This window comes from Idiotropiscis lumnitzeri, chromosome 11 (assembly GCF_059441095.1).
Source record: "Idiotropiscis lumnitzeri isolate Australia: NSW breed Sydney's pygmy pipehorse chromosome 11, RoL_Ilum_1.0, whole genome shotgun sequence".
NCBI classification, from domain to species: domain Eukaryota; kingdom Metazoa; phylum Chordata; class Actinopteri; order Syngnathiformes; family Syngnathidae; genus Idiotropiscis; species Idiotropiscis lumnitzeri.
The window spans coordinates 3,135,992-3,156,778 of record NC_142401.1 but is presented as its reverse complement, the minus strand read 5'-3'; the positions used below and the strand labels follow the sequence as shown (position 1 = coordinate 3,156,778).

The following is a 20,787-nucleotide window of genomic DNA, read 5'->3' as shown; positions in this document are numbered from 1 at the left end:
GCCTTCACTGGAAACATCCCAAGGCTCAGCATCGACATTACCTGATAAACAGTGGGAACACTCTTTTTAATTAGCATGCCATTTAATTATTCACACAATGACGATTTTTTTTTTTTTGGGCAAGTCGCTGCCATACTCAGACCACACTAAACCATTTTGTGTGGAGTTTAAATATGACCATCTATCTAGTACAGTGTTGTGTACTGTATGTGTGTCAGATTTGTTGGCAAATACACCAAAAAAATAGTGTTTTCATTGATGGTCAAATTGGCCCCAAAATAGCTGCTTCATATCAAAATGGCTGAATCCTTTTGCATTTTACAAGAATGACCCGCCATCTTATTGCCGACATTTTCCGGACTATAAGACACACCTGTATATAAGCTGCGGCAACTATTATTGGGGAAAAACAAAAATAAAAAATAAATAAATGATGTACAAACCGCACCAGACTCTAATCCGTGGTCTTCAAAAATGAGTTGCTTCCTGCAGGTACAGAAGGATTTTGTGTTGTGAATGCACATAAAGGTCCATAAACAGTGCCTTTTAACACAGCATCAACTTTGCTAATTAAAACAGAGCAGACCCAAGAAAAAAAAAAAAATCAAGATTTATTTCACGTATTTTCTGAACTATTGAACGCCCCCTACTGGTGAAATAATTTGTTTTATTGTATTAGCCGCATGGTTCAAAATCGAGGGAAAAAGTAGCGGCTTATAGTCGGGAAAATACGGTACATAAACATAATTTTGACGGTCTCACAATCGATTTTTAATGGGAAAAAAAGTGCAATTGAATAAAAATAGAACCGCTTTTCCGACCGGAGCGCAAACGACTTTGCATTACAACTCTAACATAGCCGTAAGTGAATCACCCGCAACGCGCATATTGATGTTGCGATATTTATCTGGCAAAATGATTGCCACGGTTGCTTGTTGCCTTTGGCTGGGACCTTTCAAAGAGTTACTAGTGTCAGTATGCAGTATCCCCTCCGAAGGGGCGATATCATATCATGCTGTGCCCTTTGTGATTTCACATCCTGTTGGAGAGCTTGTTTGGGGGGGGGGGTGCTCCCATGCTGCACTTTTTCTGCCCGAAGAAACATCAGTCATGGATGGTTACCAACAGCGCGGCATATATTAGAGTCATGACATCATTTTTCGCGTTTCTGTACATTTCCCTAACGACGCATAATAACAGGTTGGTTTGTGGTGCTCTACTGGCGTTTAGACATGCTACAGATGCCGGAGACGGATTATGAAATCACATTTCCCTCCCCATCGCCTCAATATGCACACAAAAAGAAGAAATAAAGCTTGCGATCACCCGTTGCTATAGCAACTCCGGCACGAGCACCGTGGTAGTACAAGGCCACTGTTGTGATATCAGGCACATGCAGAGAAAACAGTAGGTCGCTTTGACTAGAAGAACGAGCCTTGCGAGAGAAACGGTGGCAGAGAGCAGCGGCGGGGCGACGGCGTGTCTCCAATAATTAGTTGAAAACTACCGTGGCCTAAATGACACGCTTCGTGCTCACGGTAGAGAGGAAGTAGACTTCGAGATCAGAAACTTTGTGTCATCTTGGTGACAGATGACCAGGTGTCACCTTTGTTTCAGAACTGAGAAATGACAGATGTCTACTCTAGACCCAAAAAAAAAAAAAAAAAAGAAAAAGAAATGGCTGCTTTGCTTTATTACCACACCGACATAATCATGACAAGACATAAAATGAACACATCAGACGCTTGCTTCACAGCTCCTCCTGACTGACATGACATTGTTTCACAAATCTTCCACGTCCTTCCTGACAAAATATTTCATTAAAAGAATTCAACATGTTTAAGGTGTTATAAATTACAGATGACGGTCAATTTTCCTTTCTTGCCGTTGAATTTCCAGTCATGAGAACTTTCTCTGAAATGTGTCACGTTGGATCCGTCTGAGAGCTTTACGCTCACTTTAATAACGAAAAGGAGAGAAATGACTTTAGGGACTTCATCATCAAGACTTTAAAGATGTCAACAGCATCTTCCAATTTTATTTCAACAGATGCCATAAAGCACGATAACAGTTAGACTTTTTGTGAAGTTCATCAAGTTGCACAAATCTATCCCCCCCCTCATAAAAAAAAAAATAAATAAAAATCACACAGCGGCTCAATTTGCCTTCATTTGCTTTTAACACCCTTCTGGTGTTAATATTCAGAAAGGGGAGTTCAATGACAATCCTTACATTTTTAAAGGTAACATAAAAACATTTTAATTAGATCACTGCTTAACTCTCGTTGGGTAAAGTCAATCACCATTTTTCATAAACCAACAAATCTGGTTTCAATGGACCCAATTGAATGCTTTAAAAGTGCATTTATTTTTGATTTTATAATGACCCCGTTACTCATTTCTCGTAAATGAAGTGGAGTTCAAGCAATAACATTTTAGATTTTAAAGTCCTGCTGTAATTCCAAAGCGGAGGTGTCACTGCAATGTTTCTTTAGTGGACACGGAGTTGTTTGAGAGGCTTATTAAAATCCGGCTTCAACCGATTTGAGCACATGTGGGCGAGGAAGCGGCAGCTTGGATGAGAGAATGTCCTTTTCATATGACAGTGCAGGAGAAAATGATTTCTACTTGGCACGCGTGTCACTAGAAAAACAAAACAAAGAATCAATAACAATACCTTTCGGATTGGGACATCTTATTTCCATATTTGGGGACGCTTCTTTGTCCTAACGGTTTAGCCATGCATATTTCTCATAATGAAGGTGAACAAACTATCCTGAAGGCCCCAGTGCCAAATTTCGATGGCATGCCAATATTCTTAAAAAAAAAATAAAAAATTAATATTCAAGCAACTCATATGATGCAACTTTAAAGTGACAGGGGCACAGACGCCCCAAAGTTAATGCAAATCAATTGTGTCAACGAAATGACATGGATGTTCACAATAATACATAACCAACACCCCCCAAAAAATATTCAATGTTTTATGCTGTTAATAAAAAAATGTGTGAACTTCAATGTTAATATTCACTGAGGATAAATGAATTATGTGACGCTTGCTCTTCTAAGTCAGAATGTACTGTAAGTGTGACTGAGGTGACGTCGCCCGGCGTGTGCTCGCGGCGAGCACATGCACGCGCACAAGCACGCACGCGCTTCTCCCGGTCTCCTCCGCCCTGCTCGACAGCACCGCGGCACAACAGATGGTGCGCTTTACGTTACGATAGCACATTTTTTTTTGCTTTAGAACAACTTTCACTCTACGAACCTTACACACATTTTTTTTGCATCCAGAAGGTTCCTTTGCCAGGAAAAACTCGACTTTTAACTCGAGAACGTTTCGAGACGGAATTTGGTGTTCAGGTAAGTTGTTTTCAATGTATATTTCTTTACGTAAAATTAAAAAGAAATGTCAGCAAAAATGACACTTATCTTATATACATTTTTTAATCTACGTTCATTTCTGTATTTATATATTTATTTATGTCCATTTTTTAACACCGTTACAAGTTTGTTGAGGACGCACGCGATCGCGCTTTGAACAGAATGTAATCCCATTCACTTTTACGGCAAATGCGGGTTGTCTTTAATGGTTTTGATTAAACACATGACATTGCCATAAAAAAAAAAAATATATATATATATCTATATATATAGATATATATATGTATATTTATATATATATATATATATATTGTGGCTGATGCTGCAATTCAGATGCTGCAACCTGTCTTGATGACTTGAATGAGTAAGTCAAGTTTGACAGAGACGAGACCGTGCCAGGTGCTGCAATATGACTACCTTTCCATATCGTGTCCTACATTTCAATTCATAAATCACTACGATGCTTTTTCAGACACACTACTCTGCCTTCTATAAATCGAGTTCATTGAATAGAATATTCACCAAAGCTGAATTGTATACTCTTTTATAAGTCAATGATATGTTGTATTTATGTTTTAGCATCTGAGGGTTTTTTTTTTACATTTATTGTACTTTTTAGAAGTAATATATTGTATTTGGAACAGATGTAAGATTGCAGTTTAGTTGCTATATGCAGGAGATGACACTTTTTTTTTTACTACCGCTGCCTGTGCCACACTGACACTAATCTGTCTGACTCGTTCATGTTCTCTGCAACATATTAGCTTGGAGGCATGGCATATTCTTACATTGTCACCATGGCCACCATCTGCATTGCTTTGTTGTCAAAAGTCCAAGTCTCCCTCTTCTGTGCTCATCGCTTGAGTTTTCTACCGGACAAGCGATCATCATCCACAACATGCACTGTATAGTAACCAATGGGAACATTTCCCATGTGAGTTATTCATCCGTGTATCATACAGCCCTAAGACAAGAGAGTCATACTGGGGCCCCAATGAGCTGTGCGTAATGATTTGTTTAGCCTTACAAGAGGTCGACACTTGCAGTGGGCCCAAGGTGGGTCCGTGGCGGCAGCAGCTGCCGATGGAAAGAAAGGCAGAAGATTGCCAGCAATTTGTATGAAATGAATGTCGAACCGTGGGGAGAGCTGCTTCAAGTGCTCTTGATTCTGTGGAGTCTCATGAAAATGGGAGGGTTGCTTTCTAAATGAGGCATCTCTTTCAACAAAAAAAAAAGAATAATGGTGAAAAACCAATGCTGCAAACTTTTGGCACTCTGCAAGGACTCAGGGAACTTAGCTGAATGCTCACATCAAAACACTGCAGTAAAAAGCAAAAAGGGTAATAGCACTGCGGCCAAAATGTCAAGTTGACCCCTGATGTTAGAACACTATTTATTAATAAAATCTAATAAATCTTACCCTCCAAGTTGACATTGTGTTTAAATATTTTTGTGTGAATACCTAAATATTCTCAATGGAATGTAACGAAATGCAAACATTTCCAAATTGGAACACAGGAAACCCTTAGGTGGCATTTCAATATAATTTTGCAGAAAAAAAAAATCTATACATGAACACATGGTCAAAATTGTCTGGAATCGGTTTATTAAAGATACTCACTTTTTTTCTTTTTTTTTTTACATTTTTTTGTCTTACACACAAGTCAAACACTTCCAATCGAATAAAGACCAACAAAGCCGCACTGAAAACTAAAACTAAATTAAATTTTAAAACAAATAAAACTCAAAAAGAAATTAATACTGTACTTAAAACCCACCAAACAATAATAACCTATCATCGAAATGTCGATGGCGTCATGAGAGTGGCTTGCGGCTCATTTCCAGGCAATCAATCCAAACAAAGATTGAGTGATTGTGACACAACAGATGGAACAGTTTGTTTGTATCACAACTCAGTGTGCTCAAGAGTTGTTGGAAACTCGATGGAAAAGGACAGTCTTGCAGGATAACACTGGAAAAACAAACAAACAAACAAACAAAAAGACAAAATAAGGCCTCTACACACCAATCTGACGCCAACTACTCCAGACCTTCTACGCATGCATGAGAAGTAGTACCTCTCCAGGCCATCGGCGGCGCTAGTCAATACATTGATGTTGAATAACGACGGTCTATCTTTAAATAAAAGCGATTAATTCGTCTTTGCGCTCTTCTGTCCAGCCAGCCATCACGCCCATTAAGGAGATGTGAATATATTTATTATGAGCACGGCTATATTCTTTTTTGAAATATTGTACGGCTCTGGAATGTTGTTCATGTGACATGCATCATATCATGCCATGGGACTGGCAGGGAAGAATCATTCCCTCACACGAGAATTATTTACTAGAATGACACATTCACGTCTTGACACAGAAATAGTTCTCCCAAACAACTTGAGACCGAATTATCCCGATTGCTTAAATGACCATTTGTTGAAAACGTCGAGCAATCCCGCAAAGGGGGATTGTCTGCCTGCCCGCAAGTCTTCCACAGAGTGCAAGTGTTACCCACGGCATCATGGAGCTTCAAAGGGCCAGCCTGCCTATCATCCACAAATAGAACGTTTGAAGGGGAATTCTAAATGGAAATGGATTAATATTTCACCTTGGCATTGATTTATGTCGAGACGTATAGACGTGTAAATTTACTGTTAAAGAAAATACGATGCGGGATTTATTTAGCATGGTATGAGTGTGAGCGCGGATGGTTCTTCGTCTCTGTGTGCCCTGCAATTGGCTGGCAACCAGTTCAGGGTGTCCCCCGCCTACTGCCCGAAGATAGCTGGGATAGGCTCCAGCACCCCCCGCGACCCTAGAGAGGAGAAGCGGTACAGAAGATGGATGGATTTTCTGAACTGTAGAGCGCCCCCTACTGGTGAAAGAAAAATCCACAGAAAAGCCGCACCGTTGTATTAGCCTCACGGTTCAAAATCGAGGAAAAAAGTAACGGTTTATCGTCCGGAAAATACGGTAATCTATAACTCAAGTGCTCTTCATGAAATGAGTGAACGCTGGTAGCCGCAATGCCTTTGTGATACTTTTATTGGTCATGCTTTGGAGATGTTTTTCAATTATTCATCAGTGAAAAACAAAAAAAGTGATCAGGGAATAAGTTTGATACAATATTGAGGACTGATCCTCACGGTTTTATCTTTCTTTATCTTGCGCCTCCATGACATAAACAACGACGGTGGAAAAAAAAAAAAAAAAATATTAAGTGCGCCCTACATTTGTGGCGTACAAAACATGAACCCGCCCCCGTGCGTTTCAATTGCGTGAAGCAGAAACAGTACAGTACTGCCGCGCCACACTCAAGGACTTTGTAACCATGGCAACCAACAACAGTCACAGAGAACCTTCAGATTAGCGACTGAGGTTTGAAGAGGAACCAATTCGGATTTTACATCAAGCTAAATAGCCGAGCTGTCTTTTCATGACGACAATTAAAACAGCAACACCTCGTCCAATGCTAGTAAACAACGCCAAGCAGATCTGGAGCTCAAATTTGTTCTTTTATGAAATCCATCACATAGACGTGCCAGAGTTCATCGTGACATTCCATTTTAGTGGCGAGAGATGAAAGAACTTGGCCGCAGCGGATGCTCCATTCGCGCCAAAGATTCCCACCACAGTCGTTCATGTCAACACCTCCCACCACACTGACCTCCTGTCACACGTTGCGTTGTCGCCGGCGTGACGCCGCTACGCCCGGCTTGTTCGCTGAGCATGTTACGCGTCGTTCGCCACACACCACTTTACAACAAAACAGATTAAGCGCATCGCTGCCGACACGAGGCAGGAAAACAGAGGGAAGTATATTTAGGTGCAGACGGCTACTATTGACTGGAGAAAGGCCTCGGAGATTACGTTCTCTCATTCACGTGGGCGGAAAAGAAGCTTGAGTCTGGCTTTGTGGAAGATAGAAGATTTTTTTTTTTGGAGTGTGGCGAGTCTGCTCTCCGAGCCCCATTAGTTTATATGAGAAAGGCCAAGCACGCATCAGAGGGCCGACCCCAAGGGCTTTTTAGTTTTGTGTGTCCACTTTTCCCCTGCACACATTGTGCCGCGGCCACTCGTTTGTTTTAGATGAGTCAGTCCGTTCAAATTGGCTCCGTTGTGCCCGCAGAGTTACATTTTCATTTGAGCCAACGTTGCACAGAACAGAACAAGTTACAGTGGAAGTGGAAACACAATTTGAATGTGCTGTTTGAAATACGTTGAGAGGAAGAAGAGCGTGTTATGAAACAGCCTTTTTAGATCGTCATCATCATCTTGTTGAGCATTTCACCGTGTCGCCCTCATTTTTTTAGGCCGTAATGACAAAGGAATAGCAAATAATTATTTGAGCGGTTTCAAAGAAATTCTTGTTGAGGATGCGAATCAACCTTTTGAGAGTCCAAGTTGACCATTTACAACTTGATGCTTTGGGATTTGTTGAATTAAAATATTAAGGTGAGGTAAATATTAGTTTGATGAGAACAGTGAAAAGATACATGATGCAAAGTTCTCTATTGCTATCCAATAAATGTAAACAAGTTGTTTCATATTTTTATTTCTCGCAGTTTATTGGGACCATCCATCCCACGAATAAACAAAATTTGTGTGTAATTAACGACCATTGAAATGCATTGGAAAAAATAATATTACTAAAAAAACTCCACTTTACAGTTTTAATGTGCCATTTTGGCAACATTCTATTTCCAATGTGCCAGGACCCCAAAGTGGTCGAGGCTCTGAGCGACCGTCATAACTTGCAGCTCGAGTTCGGGCCCGGGCAGTGAACGCTGTAAGGACCTTATTGTTTATTCCCAAATCCTTATTATTTCGGTTTGCCGTTTGTAGGAACAGTCAACATGATTATTTTGTCAGTCTCGTCCACATGGACGATCGAGCTTTTCCTGAGGCCAAAAGCACAACTGCTTACTCTCCTCTATTGGGTGTTCTCACAGTAGGACACAAAGGCAAGCCCTCACCCGAGTTGGATGAGTGAACAGCGGCAGAAAAAAGATATTTTCCTAAAGAATAGATCGTCTCCAGCGGAAAGAGGCAATCTCTGCTAATTCACCAGTGTTACCACGGCAACGGGGGCATTTCTATGACACATAAGCATTGAAGTCACATGGTTCGGTGACTTAGATGCTTGGAAAGCCATCAAGTGAGGTCGCCAACAAATGAATGAGACAAGGAGCGGACAATACTCTGCAGATATTGCAGAACTAAATGAGTGCATGAGGTTTTTTTTTTTGGTTTTTTTTGTCAAGTAGGAAAGTCACAACAAGCTAAGAGTTGAAGACAAACGGTCGAAACATTTTAGTCCCTTCCACGTCTGAGTGTTTTTGCGATACGTTGCGCTTAATACAAAGTGACTATGTTAGCATGCTAATTGGTAGCCTTGATACTGCTACTATTGCGTAAATGTCTCATTTATTTCCCCGTATAAACTTTGAGCTGCATTCTCTGTGACCTGAGCATGACATCTCGCCATGTGAGGATTACGTACGCTCCGAGCAACAACTTCCAAATATACAAAGGAGCAGAGGTCTAACAACCTCGACTTTCATGGTTTTTTTCCCAGGGAATCGCTACCGATTCTGGAGTCGAAAGAAGCTTTAGATTATAAAATATTAAAGCTGGAGGTGGCAGTCGCTGCAGGTGAGGCCTGAAAACTGTAATGAACTCCAGATAACATGCCTGCCGTTTAATTTCATGTGATTATGTGTCTTGCCACCTACACACACGCGCACGCACACACCAGGAAACGAGGTCTCCTGGTGGTCGTTACTGTATTAAAGAGTCTCTTTTACTGTCAAATGCTTCAAAAAGTCAGTATGCTACAGCCGATCAGGCTAATTCGCTGCAGGTCACCTCTTGAGCTGTTCTATTTACAGTGAGGAACTTTTCAATATTAGCTTGCAGCTTCTCCGCTTCCTTTACGCGCTTGATTAAGTTTACAACTCATAAATGGCAAAGTCAGCATTTGAGGGAGCCTCTCAATTAACGCTTGACATTTAAAACATGCCCGCATCATATACGTAGCAGCCTTTGGCGGTGAACTTTGGTCTAATATTGATTTTATTTGGATCCATTTAATGTTTCTGAACACACAAGTCAAAGAGCATCGACTCAGAAAGAAAAGACGGCGCGTGTTTGTTGATCTTGCAGTTTTTGAGAATACAAACGGAAAAGTGGTTGCAGATGGCTAAATTTAGAAATACTGGACGTCAACACGAGAGGACATGCATGCAGCGTACTGTACGCTTTGCATATATGCTTTTAGGCACGCACTCATGTTTGTACAATTTTATCCAGCCTGCCGTCCCCTTGCGCTGTGCTCGCACATGATTGGCTGTTGCAGCCATTTATTTATTTAATTTTTTTAAAAAGGTTGTCACACACTCTTTTCTCAGGGAAAGAACACGCAGTAATTCATGTAGTTAGTAGTCGAGTAACAGTTGAGCGACTACGCACCCCGACTTTCGAGTGAAGCTGAGATACAGGGTGGCTGCTGTTGGAGGTTTCGTTGAAATAAGTGCGTGAATTTTCATTTCAGATTGTGATGGATTTTTTATTTGGTATTTGTGGTGAGAAAAAATGTACACCTCCCGGAGATTTCTTTTTCAACAGACAAACGACTGCAAAAATAATTCCGACAGAAACCATATTAGCGTTAGCATCATAAATCTTCCAGCACTCGATCCCTCTGGGCCTATTTGAGCGTTTTATTTGTATTGTTTTTGTATATTTTGGTTTAGTATTACTTTTAATGCGATCAAAGGTGACGCACAGGTTTTACACAGCCGAAGAAGACTGATTGGTGCTTTTCACGTTGGTTGTACTACGTATCATACGGTGCTTACATAACAGTTAATGCATGTTCAAAATAAATAAATAAATAAATTATATATATATATATATATAGATATATATTTTTTTTGTCAGTATGTCAGTATGCAACATGTTATTAAGACTTGATTAGTGTTCAACACTTTAGGGTTAAAGGAAACACGATTCTCTACCACCACATTCCGGTATGTAAATGACGGAAATGAAAGCTTGCCTCTGGCAAACCAATGCAAGCAACATGAGCAGTGTCAGCTTCTTAAATCAGTTTAATAATTGATAGAACAAAACCACCGAATTTCTTATTCAGGATGCATTTGTGTAATCTCGACAAAATACGTTGCGTGCCTGTGATTCACAGAGTGGAGCCGTTTTCGCTGTCAAACTGGCGTGCTCGTTTAAAGCTGGCAGAAAATAGGCTACACAAAAGACTCGGTTGTTTTCCAGGTGTGAATTTCCTTTTAAGCAGAAACAAGCATGTTACTGTTGCTTGGTTTTATTGCGAGCAAGGCTCTGCAGGTGCTGTTCACTGGCTTTGCAATACCATAAATGTGATTTAAACGCTTGTGCTTCTATTGAGGCTGTGCTTTTGTTTCCCTGCTCTAAAGCAAAGCGATAATGTTCAGGTGGGTAGCGGCTAAAAAGAATTGTCCTGGGGGGTTGATGTATACTACAACTTGTTGAGTCTCTTTTGTCGCGTTCCTAAAGTCATACCTCAAGCTGTTCATAAGGACAGGTTGTGAGGGAAGTGAGACTTTGTTTTCAGAACCTCAATAGGACCTGGCAGCAGGTAACAAATGTCTACGATCTTGAATAAAATTCTAAAATTAAGTAGCATTAATGAAAAAAAAAAAAAAGAGAGAAGTCTTAGATTCTTGAGAATTGCGAAACTGAGAGATAAGCTATGCAGCAAGATGACGTAGCATTCGCGGACGGGTGAAAGGAGAAGCTTGATAATTATTACTACACTTGCCGGAGCTGCCATGTTTGTGCTCCCCGTACACCGTAAAAGCAAGCGCTCCGGGATACAAAGATTCTCAAGATGAGTAAAACATGAACTGCGGGCCGAGTGAAACCCACAGAAGAGAAAGAAGCCTATTAATAATTCAATCAATTGTGTGTGCATGGATGGCCACTAACCACAAACTCTTTATTTGGATCCAAGCATTTGTTTCACTTTCTGTTTCTTCATATGTGACACCCAATTATCTTGCTTTCGTAATCATCCACAACTTATTTTTGCCAATTTATAAAAAAATAAATAAATAAATAAATAAAAATATCAGGCAGTACAATGATCATGCAGGCTGTTGCTAAACGTCGAGAGAGTTTCTGAGCAGAGCGACAGCATTTGTCAGCAGCTGGGAACTAAATACAAGCAAATTGACGAGACAACGGGGAACACCTGGACAAGACACAAGCAGCTGAGGGAGCTGATTGGAAGACACTAAGGACCGGGTTGACGAGCGCAGGTGGTAACATTCGACTTAACGAACAGGACAAAGACACGAACCACAACAACAACAATCTGGCCCGAGACAAAAGCAGGCAAAATTCTTTCAGACCCTCCGCATCTGTTTACTGATCCATCTATTTTTTTTTTTTTTTTTTCCAACCAAAAATTCAACCTTCACTGCAATACACCACATTTGTAGTATTATGTCAAGACTGCTTTGGTGAAATTTACTCTGACCTTTTTGCAGGGAAAATGTTTTATTTTCGTTGTTTTGGTACACACTGATAAAAAGATAAGCTTTTCATCTCACTCGGGGCGGAAAGGTTTGTATAAAATGTAGCTCGTAAATGCTGAGGCTCAGCACTGTTTAACTTCACTTCAGTAAATCAGCAGTGGCTCCGAGTCGTCAGCAGTTCAGTGATTTGCTGAGCAAGAAAGACGGCGGGGAGGCGAGTAGGGCTGGGGCAGGGGGGGCGAAACTGATGGATTTGAAAAATAAACATGAAATGATCGTTTTCCAAAACTTGCTGATGTTGAAGCATTACACTGAGCGCATTTTCTAAAATTATTTATTTATTTTCATAATGGCTCCCATTAGAGTTATGATATTGACAATTTCCTGAAGAAATCGTTGCTTATTATAGCACAACGTCCCGCATCATTTAAACGTATTGAGGGGGTGCATCCAAACGCAGCTGAAAAGCTTTGACCCAGACGCATGAACTTGCTGCTCGCGTCTAAATCCCTCATATGCTCCGCTAATCTCGTCCGGATGAAGCTGTCTTTGCGAAACAGAATCCACATCTTCATCATTTGAACTCGCGTAAATCTTTGATGCTCCGCTGCAGAAGCAAGGTCGCAAACTGAGTCATAAAACGCCGCCCGACATTGATTGGTCAATCCATAGAGTTGACAAAAGATTGAGGGGTGATCACGCTGAAAGACGATCGGAGCAAATGGCGTCATCATGGGGTTAGGAGCCTTCGCTTTTCACAAGACAACCGTTCGCGATACTGCACAAAGCGATTTTTCACGTTTTTGCATTTGGCAATAGGTCACGTCCTGATTGGCCATCGTTTTGTCACACACTGCAGGATCGTCGCTGGGGGTCATCTCTTCGAGACATCTGAGAATCGGGCCTTTGCTGACTTTGATTGCAAGAGAGTTGAAATGAACTCAGCCTTTTCACAAAGATAAAGTTTTGCATTTACCCGTAAAATAATAACTTTCCTGTGGAATCACTTGACTTTCGTTGTTTCCTCGCATTAACAGTCAGAAACATTGCAAATTGCTCTTTTTGAATATGACTTTGCTGAGCCAAAGAATTTATCGCATGGACCGTATAGTGAACGTGACACGAAGAGATGCAGAGCCAGCAAAGGTCACGCACTCACATCAAGTACGCTACACAAACGCAAGCCTCGGATGAAAAAAGGCAGTTCAGGGAGCACGATTTTTTTTTCAGCCTTGATCTTGTAAAAAGGCATTATAAGTTCTCTCTCTCTCTCTCTCTCTCTCTCTCTCTCACACATTTACCCTTCACTCAGTTGGCAAACTTTTATAGCACACCAATTTAGCGACACGCTGCTGCTTATTACTGATTTTCTTCACTTCCATTCTGTGACAGTCGATCAGATTAGCATTACAACTTTTTCTCAGTGGTTCTGGTACATTTCTCGGATTTAGAATGGAATTTCTCCAAAATACTTATCCAATTTCACATCATTGGGCGACTTGTGCACATTGACAAAGCAGTTTCTCATTTCTTGGAACACAAGTTGTCATATGTCAAGCATATTTCTCGACATTTCCATTTTGCTATAATGAAGGAAATTTGTGAAGCAACGGCGTCAACTTGACAAAACCATTTTCAACACCTTAATTCGATCCATAATTTGTGAACATAATTTCCAGAACGAAAATGGCTTTTGCAAGCAAAACGTGATCTTTTGCTACTTGTGCGAATTGACCAAACGTGTTCACCTGGATTTGAAAATCTTGAGCGTGCCCACTACCGTCAAATTATTTATTGTATTAATGTTTCTCCTGGAGCATTTTTAAAAGTCCTCCTTATTACGCAATCATTTCTATGTGACAGAAGGTACCACGTTGTGCCAAGTTGTGAAAGTTTGCGACACAATATGAGACAAAATTATAAGATAGGTGTTGGAAAAGACTCCTACGATATAAATCTTCAATATGATCTCCTTATGGACTTTTTTTCTCTGTCTATTTGTCCCCTCAGATCAGCAGTGGCTATGCCATTTGGCTGTTTAACAATTGGCGAAAAGAAGGATTACCACAGTCCTTCAGACGTGACCGACAAGTATGACATGGGTCAAATTGTTAAATCGTGAGTACTGTAAACGTCTACGCACTTGTTTTCGGGATAAAATATGATGTGGAACGTCTGAGCGCTGACTGGTTTTATTTGTTATTTCATTTGCTTTTTTCCAGGGAGGAGTTCTGTGAGATATTCAGGGCCAAGGACAAAAACACCATAAGAATGTACACATGCAAAAAGTTCCTCAAGAAGGATGGACGGAAGGTGCGCAAAGCGGCAAAAAATGAAATCCTCATTCTAAAGATGTGAGTATTCATTTATTTTTTTAACTGAGCATTTATAATCATGCTTGTATCTCTTTTTTTCACACGCCCACAATCCGACACTTGAGATATATTTTCCTGTGCAATGTTAATTTCTTAACTGTTCACATCCATTTCATTACGATAATGATGTATCGTTCCACTTCCTCACGTTTATTTACAGTTTAATCGTCAGCCAGAAAAAAACTAAGCCTTTTATTATTGTCAACGGCAGCGAATAATTGCTGGGAAATGCAATTAGTGAGCAGAAGAGGCTCTCAGTCAAGTCTTAATGTAATGTCGTTAATCAGTAGGGGAAACCGCAATTTGGCTCCTGACAAGCTTCCCGTTCTCATGTTGCTCATGGTAACACATGCTCATCACCAGCACGCCGTTTGACTTTTTAATTTGTCAAGATTCTCTCAGAAGGTTTTATTTGTGAGACCCAACTATAATAATAATAATAATAATTATTATTATTATTATAATAATAATAATTATTATTATTACATTATTATATATGGAGGGATTATGTGTGTGTGTTGGTTTTCGTAAAATTTCCCAATTTTATGTTTATCACCAAACAACTGAAAGATCCAAGAAAACATCCAACAAAGGTTTCTCATTCTGACTGTTGGTCTCCTCAGGGTGAAGCATCCTAATATTCTCCAGCTTGTGGATGTCTTTGAGACTAAAAAGGAATACTTCCTCTTTCTTGAGCTGTAAGTTTCAAGGAAGTTTTGATAATATTCTGTACACTTAGAGCAACTTCATTTATTATATACGACACAACCGTTGATGCTGATGTCGCCGCTTTTCCAATTCAACGTTTACATTATACTGTACGGTATCATAAAATCATAAGGGACTTCCTCTTCTCCTTCAGTGCAACAGGTAGAGAAGTGTTTGACTGGATCCTGGACCAAGGCTATTATTCCGAGCGAGATACCAGCAATGTGGTGCGCCAGGTCCTGGAAGCTGTCGCTTACCTCCACTCTCTGCATATTGTTCACAGAAATCTGAAGGTGACATTTTCCAGAGATTCCACTCTCAATTTATCGCAATCGCCTCAAAAAGATCCAATACTCTTCTTTGCATATCCAATTGATTATTCTTTTATTATGAGATATGATGTACATGTGCACTATTATGTCAATATTAAAATAAATGAGAACAAAAAAAATTGGATAGCTGGATGAAAGGGTTTTATTCATAGATCAACAAATTTTCTTGACAACTTATAAAACGTTTATTACACTTACTGTTTCTAATGGGCATAGCTGGAGAATTTGGTTTACTACAACCGCCTGAAGCACTCCAAAATAGTCATCAGTGACTTCCACCTTGCCAAGATGGAGAACGGATTAATCAAAGACCCCTGTGGGACGCCAGAGTATTTGGGTGAGATTTTTTTAATTGATTTTTTTAATGGCATATAACAAAGCCAATAAGACGCTACAAAGAATTGTTATTTTTTTAAATTATTTCTTTGTTCCTCTGCAGCTCCAGAGGTAGTTGGCAGACAGCGATACGGTCGACCTGTGGACTGTTGGGCAACAGGTGTCATAATGTATATTCTGTGAGTTATGACGCTATTTCCTTGTGAGGGGCATTGTATGTGACGCAATAAAAGTGAAATTTATTGAATGCAACATTATATTGAAATTTATAACCATATTCAATAACAGAGCAAAGCTTAAATGAGGTCACGCATACTCATCTTTGACATCGTCCCAGACAGCACACAAGATGAAAAACATAGAACATAGTATACCAACATCCCAAAATGCAATTTCTTGTCTTGGTGCAACTCTAGACTGTCGGGCAACCCTCCTTTCTACGATGAGAGTGACGAAGATGATTATGAAAATCATGACAAGAACCTGTTCCGAAAGATCCTTGCAGGCGATTATGAGTTTGACTCGCCATACTGGGATGAGATCTCGGATTCAGGTATTTTGATGGATGCTGGAGAGATTAAACACAAAAAATATTCCAACATAAAATGTGACATACCCCAAAAAAAAAAAAAATTCCATTCATTTCCATTTGACAGCGAAGAGTCTGGTTGCACGTCTGATGGAAGTGGATCAAGACCAAAGACTGACAGCCCAGGAGGCTATAAACCATGAATGGTAGGTGGTGCAGGCCACATGAATCGTTCTTTGTAAACAATTCATGACAGATCGTGTTCCCATTTTTACAAAACAGGATCTCTGGTGGGGCGGCGTCGGATAAAAACATCAAGGAAAACGTATGCGCACAAATCGAGAAGAACTTTGCTCGGGCCAAATGGAAGGTAAGCAGCATGGTGTGGTCCATTAGTGATGAAGCTTCAAATCTGCTTCATGAACCAGTTGTAGTTTTTTGGACCCCTGTAGATGGCACTCGCTGTTCAACATTGGGCTGAAAGCACAATGGATTGCCATTTGTAAACCCTTTATTTAAACCAACAGTGCCATCTAGAGGACTCAAAAATACAGCAGCTGCTGCTCGCGTTTCCGTCTCACGCTTTTCAGCAGGCTGGTTGAAATCTGTGCGTTCTATGAGATAGGCGACACGGGCAACCGCTCAGGGCAGCAATTTCTGACAAGCATGAGTTTAAAAAAATATATATATTTTTTTTAACATGGCCCGATTAGTGCCCATCCTCATGTGAAACTCCGTGATTTCATTTTTCGCCGGCTTTTCAAATTCTCCTCCCACAGAAAGCCGTGCGGGTCACCACCATCATGAAGCGAATGAGAGCGACCGAGCAAAGTAACACCAAGGCCTCCAGCCCAGCAGCCAGCGCCACAACGGACCCCGCAGCTCCCGAGGCTGCCGCCGACCCGTCTGCGCCTTCACCCGCCGCTGCCGTGGCGCAACAAGCGGTCACGGAAATAAACGAGCCAGTCGTAGAGGTCGTAGAGGTCGTCGAGGTCGTCGAGGCGGCGGAGCCACCGCCGCCGGAAGCGGAGCGCACGTCCGGCTGCAATGGAGATGCTGTGGCGCCGCTCCATGTAGGCACTGATGTGGGGGATGAGCAGGGCTAGGCCCCCCACCGCCACCGCCCCCCCCTGCACTTTGGCCGTACTGCTGTGACCTCTGCAGACCCGCCAACTCCTGCACAACACTGTACATTAGCTGCTAGCATGGTGACACTGACTCTGCTTCTCTTTCACTTGCAGCATTATTCTCATCTGGGAGCTGTATGCTACCTTTCCTGAGCGCTCCGCGTTGCATTAGCATTCGATTTAAATGAATTGCATCTTCTTTTACTCGCCCCCAGTGTACAACAGAGTCGATGAAATATTTACTTGCGTTTTAAGGGGAAGAACAGATTTGCTGTCAAGCTGTGGCTTAACAAAGACTTTTTTTCTGATTGGCTCCGCCTCTCAGGGCGAAGAAGAAGAAGAATCTTAAAAGTTGATTCCTTATTTAAAAGCTGACTTGGGAAATGTCTGCGTGCCAGTATTTGCTCTTTAAATCAGAGAAAGGTTTAGATTTGAAAATCATTTAGTGTAACCTCCTGGTACCTAACAAGGGAGGTTACGCTTTCTTATCCACGGTTCTGAAGAGTTTTCGCGTGTTCCACAAGCGTTTGGTGACCTCACGCAGAAGCACAGAACAACAAAAGTGTTTCGTCCTTTGCTTACTCCCTGCTCAGGAAAGAACCTCATAGTTGTAGGTCGAAACATTTTGTATATAGAGAACTTTGTAGAAGTAAATAATAGAGCATGCGTTCGCACAATTTGTTGTTCATTTCGCATTTACAGTGACATAAAAAAAAAAGAAATAAAGCCGACACACTCCTGTTCAATTTTTCGGTTTCTATGGTAGGAAAAATGAGACCAAGGTAAACCATTTCCAAACAGTTTCCACCGGTAATGTAGCCTAAAATATGCCAATTCCCCAAAAAATAAATAAATAATTCAAGAAAAAAAATTAAACACCCGAAAACGCAAATAATGTTTTCAAAGTGTGTGTGTGGTCACTTTTAACTGCAATGTGGCTTTCTTCAAATTATTTCAATTATCTTTCCCTCTTGCCTTTTTTTCCCTGTGATTAAAATGAAATTATTTCTCTTTTTTAAATGGCTTAAACCTCATATCTGAACAGGGGTGTGTAGACTTTTTATATTCACTATAAAGCCACTCGGTGGATCATGAAACACTGGCTGTGGTGTGTTTCAACTCTTTTAAGAGTGTCCTTTTCTGTGTGTGCTCTCCTATTTTGTGCCTCACTTCATGTTCACGTTTGATTTCTGAAACATTTGTCTTCATCCCATGGCAGTTCTATGCATCCAAATTAATTTGTAGCTTTTGTTTGCTTAAAACCGCCACACTCGACTGATCAGATTTTTGCTTCATCTCGGTCCGAGTCCATTTATTTACGCCCGTGCCACAATCACACATGCATTAACTGACCTTGAGAGTCTTTCATTGCGAGACGTGCGTCAAATCGCAACAGCGTGGCAAGCGACTTAACGTTCCTTTTCATAAACATTCATTTTTGAAAGCTTGATCAGTCGTATATTGAGCTAACTTATTTCGACCAACTTGATGAACAGGAATACCCGTATGGACCCGTTCTCGTCTCTGGTCCCGTTGAGCATTAATTATGAGCCACAGAAGGAGTTCATAAGAAAGTTGAGCAATAATTGACAATCTGCAGAAGCTGTGATTCTCGCTGTTGACGTCTTTGGATTGTCCATGTGAGTGTTGTTGATGGAAGTCTCTGGAAGTCCGCTAAGTCACTGGGAGACTGTTTTTTTTTTTTGTTTTTTTGTGTGTGTCTTAACAAAACATAGGATATTATCTCTTAGCCTTAAGCCTAAGGACTGATGTGTGTGCTTGTGCAAATGTTGTTTGGCCTCTGTCCCCAATTGAAACTCCAAAACGCGAACAGCCACATTCAGACGGTGCGCAGTTCAACTTCACACCCCCAAAAATTGTCCTTCAAATAGAACTAACGTAGGAATATGTATTTATGAGAAAAATTAGACATGTCTAAAGATTTAGGAACATATGTTCTAAAATGATTCGTTGCGACAGTTTAACATTTTCAGTCAGTTCGTGCTTAAGCTGGTTCCATGATATGTTCTTTTGGTGTTCTGGACAAAAAGTTAATTCACAGATGTTTGTATGATTCGATGATGTCATGTAGTCCATCCTGTTTGTTTAAATGACAGATAGAGTAAATACTGTTTTGAACACTGTTACACTGTTTGAGGTAATGATTTCTCCCACGTTACACTTTTTCGCTGTGGTATTCCATGTGTGGTCATTTGCCACCCATCTCCAAGTGTATTCCTGTTGTTGTGATGTTTGCCAGGACCAGTGGTCACCCGTAGGTCCGATTTTGCATTTGTGGGCTCTGTAATGTTCTACTTGACTGAGTTGATGACTTTGGTGGTAATAAAATATAATTCATCTGATTTGTTCCTGTTGAACTCTCTCATTTTTTGCAAGATCACCAAGACTACCATTTCACTACATTGGAGCCATCATTTTGCAGGTGAGCATACCGAGCATCATCAGTCGTTGGCATTGCCCACTTTTGTTTGAGACAGCCCAACCAGCCTAACGGCCCATCTCTGTCTCTCTTTTACTGAATATGTTCTCATGCTATTGAGAGAAATGGCTTGCCTTGAATATGCTGATGGTTCCCTCTAGTGTCAGTTCAGTTTCCCACAGCAGCCTTTGTCACAGCTTTTTTCTTTCTTTCTCTTTTAAATGTCACAATTTGTTCTCTTATCATAGTATGAATTAACAGTGTCAAACAAGGTACTTGGTTAAACAAAAATACTAAGGCGCACACACACACACACACACACACACACAAAAACAAAAGGCAAGGAACAAAAAACGAAACGAAAATTGCTTGCTGCTGAAGGACAAGGAAACCCAATTTACAAAAAAGCACGAACGAGATAATCAATAAACGAAGAAAACACTTTCAAATAAATAAGGACCTAAATCACAGAAGACAAAAATGACACGTCGAGCATGAGCAAGATGAATATTCCGACACTGAGTCGTCGGCATGGAGTCCTTAAATAGTCCCGTAATCAAGCACTTGACGAGTGACAGGTGCGGGGCTAGTGGGCGCGTCGCTCCACCTATGACGTCATGACCCGGAAAGAAACGCTGGAAGGAAACGCCCCCACTCCAGCTGGACAAAAAACAAACATAAACATGACAGGACAAAATGGACCATGACAGAAGGCTTAGGAAGTAGGTCTTAACTCGTGTTTAATGAGCGTTGTTTATCTGTAAATGTGGTGAGTATTTCACGCAAAAAAACACTTGAACAGATACAACTTTATTCCAGAAGAATTGAGGGCAGAACATAGAAAACATCCATTATCAAGTTAATCACAATGAGTGGGGGAAGCAATGGCATTCCATTCTTATAAAATATAGAGCTTTAATTTAGTAGTTAGCAACAACAGCGGGACGAGATGGTACAAGTCATTTACACATTTAAGTCAGTACAATAACATCACCTCATTTTTTTTGCTCAAATCTGATCATGT

The 20,787-nt window shown here is 40.7% G+C and overlaps 1 protein-coding gene across 1 annotated transcript; it reads left to right on the top strand.

Moving 5' to 3' along the window:
• The first annotated feature begins 3,143 nt into the window (after window positions 1-3,143).
• Window positions 3,144-18,611, top strand: camkvb (CaM kinase-like vesicle-associated b). The gene is made up of 11 exons (XM_088309953.1): window positions 3,144-3,362; window positions 13,927-14,034; window positions 14,139-14,270; window positions 14,915-14,989; window positions 15,154-15,292; window positions 15,548-15,668; window positions 15,771-15,846; window positions 16,084-16,220; window positions 16,324-16,402; window positions 16,479-16,566; window positions 16,976-18,611. The coding sequence occupies exons 2-11, from the start codon at window positions 13,940-13,942 to the stop codon at window positions 17,300-17,302; spliced, it is 1,269 nt and encodes a 422-aa protein (XP_088166079.1). The 5' UTR covers window positions 3,144-3,362; window positions 13,927-13,939; the 3' UTR covers window positions 17,303-18,611.
• The last annotated feature ends 2,176 nt before the right edge of the window (window positions 18,612-20,787 follow it).

What these genes read in the sequence shown, in the direction of transcription:
- camkvb (XM_088309953.1), top strand. Translation starts at nt 13,940, where the DNA reads ATGCCATTTGGCTGTTTAACAATTGGCGAAAAGAAGGATTACCACAGT. An exon ending in GAGGCTATAAACCATGAATG is followed by an intron (nt 16,403 to 16,478) that starts GTAGGTGGTGCA and finishes TTTACAAAACAG; the next exon opens with GATCTCTGGTGGGGCGGCGT. An exon ending in TTGCTCGGGCCAAATGGAAG is followed by an intron (nt 16,567 to 16,975) that starts GTAAGCAGCATG and finishes CTCCTCCCACAG; the next exon opens with AAAGCCGTGCGGGTCACCAC.